This window comes from Rhipicephalus sanguineus, chromosome 2 (genome assembly GCF_013339695.2).
Source record: "Rhipicephalus sanguineus isolate Rsan-2018 chromosome 2, BIME_Rsan_1.4, whole genome shotgun sequence".
NCBI classification, from domain to species: Eukaryota; Metazoa; Arthropoda; class Arachnida; order Ixodida; family Ixodidae; genus Rhipicephalus; species Rhipicephalus sanguineus.
This window is the reverse complement of record NC_051177.1, coordinates 226663203-226670703: the sequence shown is the minus strand read 5'-3', so window position 1 is coordinate 226670703 and position 7501 is coordinate 226663203. Positions and strand designations below refer to the sequence as shown.

The 7501-nt window shown below is 51.5% G+C and overlaps 1 protein-coding gene across 1 annotated transcript; it reads right to left on the bottom strand.

The window, feature by feature from the left end:
• Positions 1–1647: 1647 nt before the first annotated feature.
• On the bottom strand, positions 1648–4293 carry LOC119381490 (uncharacterized protein K02A2.6-like). Its single transcript, XM_037649278.2, has 2 exons — positions 3741–4293; positions 1648–2629 (listed from the first exon to the last, which is right to left on the bottom strand). The coding sequence occupies exons 1-2, from the start codon at positions 3857–3859 to the stop codon at positions 1894–1896; spliced, it is 855 nt and encodes a 284-aa protein (XP_037505206.2). The 5' UTR covers positions 3860–4293; the 3' UTR covers positions 1648–1893.
• Between the last annotated feature and the right edge of the window lie 3208 nt (positions 4294–7501).

Below are 7501 nucleotides of genomic sequence, written 5' to 3'. Positions count from 1 at the left end.
TTGATGACAGGCAAGCAGCCGCAACTGCTTGATCCAAGCAGCCGCAGCTGCTTGATCCAAAATACTGTCACTTGGTCGTGACGTCGACGAAGACCGCAGGCGACGTGTCCAAGATGAAACTCTTTATTTCGCCGAACCTGTGGCCGAGAAACGGAAAGTTAATTTACAGCAATACACACGGAATGCACTGATAGCGGCGAACAGAGCGTCGACCGTCGATCAACTGACAAGCGGTGAAGCGCGTCGGCGTTTATACATGTGCCGTCGAATATTCCAGCGTTATCGCTGCTTGTCGCGCAAGCTCCAGAGTAAGCTGGAGTGTTCGCGTCTTGCGCGCAATCTTAAGAAAACGATCTACAATAATCGCGAAGCTTCTCGAACAATGAGACGCGGTTTGCGCTGAGCGTTGCTCACAGTCTTTGTGGGCGAAAACCGAATACAGCGAAAATGATAATAAGAAACGCACGTGGCAATACTATCTTTTAAAAAGTCATTCTTAGTCAAGGGTTCTTTCACACACTTCTTTGATTTCGAATTAGAACTCTCATTCTTGGCTGTAGGTGACCTATTGCGTTTAGGAAGTCGAGCAACCATATCCATATCCTGAATATCTTGTGAGCTAGAATGAGATATTCTTGATCAGTTCTTTGTGATTTAGAAGGTCGTTTATCATTATGTCTGACAGCATCTGATTGAAACGCAGAGGAAGAATTAATTACACTGAAAGGATTCTGCATGCTTTTGGCTAACTGTTCCGAAAAGCCATTTCAACTTCATGGATATTACTTGAGCCAGTGTCTGATAAATTCATTAGAAGTTTTTACAGTGACTTTTCCACTGCTTTTTCTAGGATTAAAGCAATGGACTGTGCCACTAATGCGTCCATAGCGAGAGGCAGAGGGGCTGTAACTCCTGCATATCCTTGGGTCCTGCTCTGAACTTCAGCAAGAGCTTCTCTGCGCGAACATCGCCTTCTATCAATGACTTCGAGAAGCTGCGTTTCTTTAGCCCTAGCAGGATAATCAGGGTGGTCGGCCGGGCGATTAGTTTGGCATAGGCAACATGACTGAATATCAGATTTGCAGTCGTCAACACTATGTTCAGACCCACATATACGGCATCTGACATTAGAGCGACACCCGTTAGAGCTGTGACCATATCGCCAGCATTTACTACATTGCACTGCAGAGGTCGTGGAGCAAGGGGCTCAACCCTGTAGATTAGGGGCAATGCCTTTATCTCTGATGGGCGCGATGCCCCTGCAAATGTAGCGGTAACTGTCTCGGTGGGAATCCGCACATTATTTGATTGCCTGTTACAGCGGTACCCCGACACTACTCCTGCATCTGCAAAAATATCCAAGATTTCCGCCGGCGTTAGGCTAACATCTACTCCACGGAATAGCCCTTTGCAACAAACAAGGTGGGGAGGAATGAAGCAGCTCACCGGATAGGCAAAAGAGGTACACTTTAGAAGGTTTTGGATACAGGCCTGGTCTGGTGGACAGCAAAGAATACCGCCGCGTCCAAGCTGCCGGACCTCAGTAATCTGGAGAAAGTGGGAGGTCACCGTGCGAAGCTCGGTCTGGATGCCCTTAGGGTTCTTCATCCGAATAGTTCTGTCGTGTCTGACGGAAGAGCAGCCCAACGAACGGTGAGCGAAAACTGAGGCTTCATTATGCCAGTAGCTAAAACGACGGGCGAACTGCCCGTGACAACGTTACAACAAGGAATGCCCGCGCCAGCTACAATGCCGGCGCTATTTAAGCATAGTAAGTGTGATAACACAATCCGTGGCCTCGGCGCAAGACACGCGGCCAAGCCATATCGCGCAGGCGCACGACATATCATCTCCCCCCCCCCCCCCCCCCCCACTTGCTTGGAGTCCCGGGGTCTAGGTGCCGTAGAGGTCGGGAGCTCGGCGTTCACGCTGCGGATACCGGCGACCTTGCTCGGTGGCCTGATTAGCAGCCAATGGGTGCTCTGCCAGTTCGGTCGGGCCGGTAGGGCTTGTGCTCACTGTCACGGGGGCCTCGGCGCAACAGTCTGAGTCAGTGATCACCAAGTCGTCTGTGTCCGGAGCACGCACTATATGATTCCGGTGACGCACCCACTCGCACACACCACGAGGAGTCACGACACTCACACGATAGGACACTGGGCCGGTGCGAGCAAGCACGGTAGCACTGAACCACCTTGGTCCCCCGCGAAAGCTGCGAACACGCACGAGGTCACCTTCGCGGAACGTGCTCTCGCGACTTCTATGACGACTGGCTTCCCGGAACTGCTTGTGGGTGACTGTGTCTTCCACAGAAGGCCTCACGAGGTCCAGCCTTGTTCTGAGGCGCCTCTCCAACAGCAAAACATAGGGTGCCTCTGCCGTAGTAGCTTGCGGAGTGTTGCGGTACGCCAGGAGCAAGTCTGCGAGATCCGACGGTGACGTGGAGCGGTTGCACTTCCGAAGTGCGGCCTTGAGCGTCTGGAGAAAACGTTCTGCCAGACCGTTGCTGCTCGGATGGTACGGAGCCGTTCGCACGTGCCGGGTTCCTACTCGCTGCAGGTACTCCTGGAAATCTGCAGAAGTAAACTGAGTGCCGTTGTCCGACACCAAAGTTTCGGGGAATCCAAATCTGCAAAATAGTTCATGTAAGCATGAAATGGTTGCTTCGCTGGTGGTTATGCGCATCGGAAACACTTCTGGCCATTTTGAATGAGCATCCACCACTACGAGATACATCACTCCGCTTATTGGGCCGGCAAAGTCTACATGCAGTCGCTGCCAGGGGCGCGTAGGCCAGGCCCAAGGATGCAAAGGCGCTTTAGGTGGCAAATTGCGATTGGATCCGCACGCCACACAAGAAGCGGTGAACCGCTCAATATGATTGTCGATGGTAGGCCACCAAACAAGCTCCTTGCTAGTTCTTTGGTGCGCACAACACCTGGATGACCTTGATGCAACTCGTCTAAGATGAACGCGCGAAATTTTTTGGGAACGAGTACGCGCATCCCAAGCATAATGCATCCTCGATGTATAGACAGTTCCAGTCGTCTATGAAAAAAAAAGGCTTGATCTCGTCAGGGGCACTGCTCGGCCAGCCTGACAATGTACTGCGTCACTGCACGCAATGTAGCATCACGTGAAGTTTTGCGAGCTATGTCATGGCTGTTGACCGGCATAGTGCCAAAGCGAAGGTCATAAAACGATTCTTCCTGATCTTCGACAGTCGGTTGTGCGACCGGCAGCCTTGATAAACAATCTGCGTCAACGTTCTGCGCAGAAGGCCGGAACTTTAATGAAAAGGAATAGGCGGACAAACCAACTGCCCATCGTTGTAGTCGTGCGGCGGCAATTGGCGGTATGCCCGTTTTAGGACCAAAAATTGTAGCCAATGGCTTGTGGTCCGTGAGCAGAACAAAATGACTTGCATACAGGTAGTAATGAAACTTTTTTACACCAAATACCAGCGCGAGCGCTTCCTTCTCTAGCTGGCTATAGCCCTTTTCAGCGCGCCTAAATGTGCGCGAGGCATAGGCTACTGCAGTAAGACAGATAACTGGGCAAGTTGGTATGTATCCATATTTAAACTTTTTTAGCGCGCACAAAAGACAAGGACAAGAAAGAGACATACGAGCGCTTTTTCTCTTTCTTGTGCTTGTCTTTTGTGCGCGCTAAAAAAGTTTAAATATGAATACGCTACTGGCCTGACCGTTGGGAAAGACGTGTGACAAAACAGCACCTACCCCGTAAGCCGACGCATCACAAGATAACTGTAGGGGTAGCCCTGGATCATAGTGCGCCAAGATGGGAGCAGACGAAACCAGCTCCTTGATGTGCTGAAAGGCGCGATCGCAATCTTCATTCCAGTTCCAGGCTACGTCTTTTGCAGGAGCCTGTTTAAGGGAGAGAGAACAGTGGATAAGTTGGGAACAAACTTTCCGTAATAACTGATAAGACCAAGCAGTGACTGAAGCTGATGCTTATCGGCTGGCGCCAGTGCCTTGGCTATCGCGGCCAGTTTCTCGTCTGTTGGATGGATGCCGCGCCTGTTGATTACATGGCCCAAATACGTCAGCTCGTCGCGAAAGAATTCGCCCTTCGTTGGCTTTACGCGCAAGCCACGTTCTGACAGCCTTTTTTAGAACTGCATCGAGGTTTTGCAGATGCTCTTCCTTTGAGCGGCCCGTAATCAAGATGTCGTCGATATAGCAAAACACGAAGCTCAGTCCTTTCAAGACGTTATCGATGATCTTCTGGAAAATTGTGGGTGCAGACGCGATCCCGAAAGGCAGACGATTTACGGCGTAAAGTCCCTTAATGTGTTGAGCGTGAGGTACTGTTTTGACAGCGGGTCCATCTCCACCTGTTGAGATCGATTTTGGAAAATTACTATCCCCCAGCCAGGGCTGCAAACTCATCGGGCTTAGGCAACGGGTAACGTTCTACGTCTAGTATGGGGTTGAGCGTCAGCTTGTAATCACCGCATACTGTTATCGACCCGTCGCACTTCACGACTGGCACTACTGGAGTGGCGTACTCACTACTTGTTACTGGTACCAACACGCCCATCTGTACCTGTCGCAACAGCTCCTCCTCCACTGGTGCTTTGAGAGCAAATGGCACACTGCGAGAGAGAGAGAGAGAGAGAGAAATACCTTTATTTATAAAGTCCAGCGAACTTGACTTGGGGTAGGCCTCAACCCCGGCCTAGGCATCGGCCGCGAGCCCTTGGGCTCGGGCGGCTTCCTCGGCTCGCTGGACGGCCCAAAGTTGTTCTTCGATTGCGGAGCTGAGTAGAGCCTCCTCCCAGCGCACCCTGCGGTTCGATACTGCCTCCTCATGGTTTCCGTGTGCTTTGTCGTCTAAGCTCGAGCACTCCCATAGTATGTGGCCCAGTGTTGCCCTTGCATCGCACATCTTACATTTGTCTGTCAAATAGAGATCAGGGTAACAGAGACGAAAGATAACTGGGTTTGGGTAAGTGTGTGCGAGCTTTGAAAAATTTCGGCGTCTTGCCCTCTTTGAAAATAAGAGTTGCTTTCTCGCCTCGGATGGTTCCTAGCTCGTTTGTGAAAACATCCTTATATTTGTCAAGTAACCTGTGTAACTCAGGGGTAGTTTCCGCGCTTAGCGATGGCTCAGACGACAACTGTTTTAGGCCGCGGACTTGTTTCCAGTCGACGCGTATTTGCTGAAGCCAGTTGCGCCCAAACAATGCTGGACCACTTTGAGGAAGCACGTATAGCGGTACCCGCTGGCATTGACTGTTGTGCTCAACTTGCAGAAAAGCAACGCAGAATGGCTTCACAGGTTCCCCAGTGTAGGTCCTGAGCGTAAGGCTAGTCCTCCTTAGCGGCACTGACGGAAAAAAGTGAACGGAATTGACCCAGGGATATTACCGAGACAGCGGCTCCCGTGTCCAGCTCCATTTGCAAAGGACTCCCTTCTACAAGTACGCTAAGCATAATGGGCTCTCCCGATTCTACCTCTATGGCCACCACACTTCGCGGGGGCGTTTCCAGCGGCTGCAAAGCTCGAACGTGCGGGGAGTGTTCGCGTGTTCGCTTTCCCTTATTCTGCTGCTTCCGACGCCGGCAAGCTTTCTTAATGTGCCCTTTCTTGTTACAGAGAAAACAGGTCGCATTAATGTGTGGGCATGTACTGGCCTTGTGATTTGCAGTACAGCGGGGGCATTTCGTGGTTTCATTGGTCGGCAACTGGTAAACTTCGAACTCGCTACCGGGCTTTGAATGCGTAGCTGTAGCGTTAACGAGCGCAGCTTCCAAGGCTGTAGCAGCTCGTTGAAACGCGAGTTGCTTATCCTCCGAAAACAAGTGTCTTTGAATGTCGACTCGCAGTAAACCGCACACAAATCTGTCTCTGAGTGACTCGTCGACAAACGCATCGAACTCGCACGTTTGGGCCAGCGCCCGTAACTCTGCCACGTACTGCGGTATTGTTTCATCTTCCTTCTGCATTCGACGATGAAATTTCGCTCGCTCGGCTATGACTGACCGTTGAGGGGACAAATGTTTACGGAGCACCACGCACAAGCTTTCTGAGGAATGTGAGGACGGCTTCGTTGGGGCGGTAAGCGACTTGAGAAGCGAATAAGTTTGCGGACCTACTATGCTGATAAACGCGTCTACCTTCCGTTCATCGGGGACATCGTTGGCTCGGAGATAAGCCTGCACACGCTCCTCATAGCTAATCCAGTCGCCTGTCGAGGTATCAAATGGCTCTACTTGCCCCAGCTGAAAACTTGCGGTTGCCTTGGCCATGATATGTCGTCCCCAGCGGCTGCTTCACGGCTGTGTAATCCGCAAGCGGGTTCCAGTTGCTACCAGGCCGGAGCTTGTTCCATGCTGGTAGATCCCGTCTTCGTCACCAGTCTAAGTCGTGTCTGACGGAAGAGCAGCCCAACGAACGCCGAGCGAAAACTGAGGCTTTATTATGCCAGCAACTAAAACGACGGGCGAACTGCCCGTGACAACGTTACAACAAGGAATGCCTGCGCCAGCTACAATTCCGGCGCTATTTAAGCACAGTAAGTGTGATAACACAATCCGTGGCCTCGCCGCAAGACACGCGGCCAAGCCATATCGTGCAGGTGCACGACATATCAAGTTCCAACATTCGTGGGCACCAAAGCAACAGGAACGCTGCTGATTCTACTACGCAGAAAGAGCTCCAAGGGTACATCCTGAGAGGGAATAGAGGCAGACCACAAGGAAGCTCATCCCCAGGCCTCAAGCCTGGGGATGATACCGACATCAAGAAAAAAAAGTCACAGTTTCGCCGCAAGGGCGAAGCAATGAATGCCATGATAGCAAGAAATTAATGCTATACGAAGTGAGGCTCGCCAATGGATACTGTCAGTTTGAACAACGCTGCTGTAGCAAAGGCGGCCAAAGCAGCGAAGGAAACTAGCGTGTTTCAAGTGTCGAGCTGTGATACTTGATAGTTCGCGCTCATCTTCTGTTTGTTCGTTTAGCGGCGTCCCTTGAGCTCAAGTGACTTTCGTACGCTCCGTAACATGAGCGCGGTCATCACGGTGAAAGCGTGAAACATCCCTCTTCCCCTCACCACGAGAAAACCGCGCGAGCAGACAGCGGCAGGGCAAGGTTCTCCCTGCGCAAATATAAGAAGAAGCGAGCGAGCTCGCCGACAACATTTAAATGCGCCCGTCGCGCTCCTAGCGCCATCTCGCTGGTAATGAAGAAAATAAGCGCCTGCCGTCTCTGAATCGGTCCAGCGGTAAAGGTTGTGTATATAACTCTCGCCGTTAGCTACGTGGAGGATCTGCGTTTCGTGGCGTAGTGGTTAGCGCCACTCGCTGCGGAGCAAGAGGTCCCTGGTTCGATTCCGCGCCTCGGAAGCATTTTTCTGAATTATTTTTCTTTGGGGCTCTTCTATATATACACATACTTATACGGTGCATGACGGCGGCGACAGCGACGGCAAAGTTCAGCCGAGACTGTCCATATAATTGCTATCGCAATAA

What these genes read in the sequence shown, in the direction of transcription:
- LOC119381490 (XM_037649278.2), bottom strand. Translation starts at nt 3,859, where the DNA reads ATGAAGATTGCGATCGCGCCTTTCAGCACATCAAGGAGCTGGTTTCGT. An exon ending in GTGATGCGTCGGCTTACGGG is followed by an intron (nt 2,630 to 3,740) that starts GTAGGTGCTGTT and finishes ACTATTTTGCAG; the next exon opens with ATTTGGATTCCCCGAAACTT.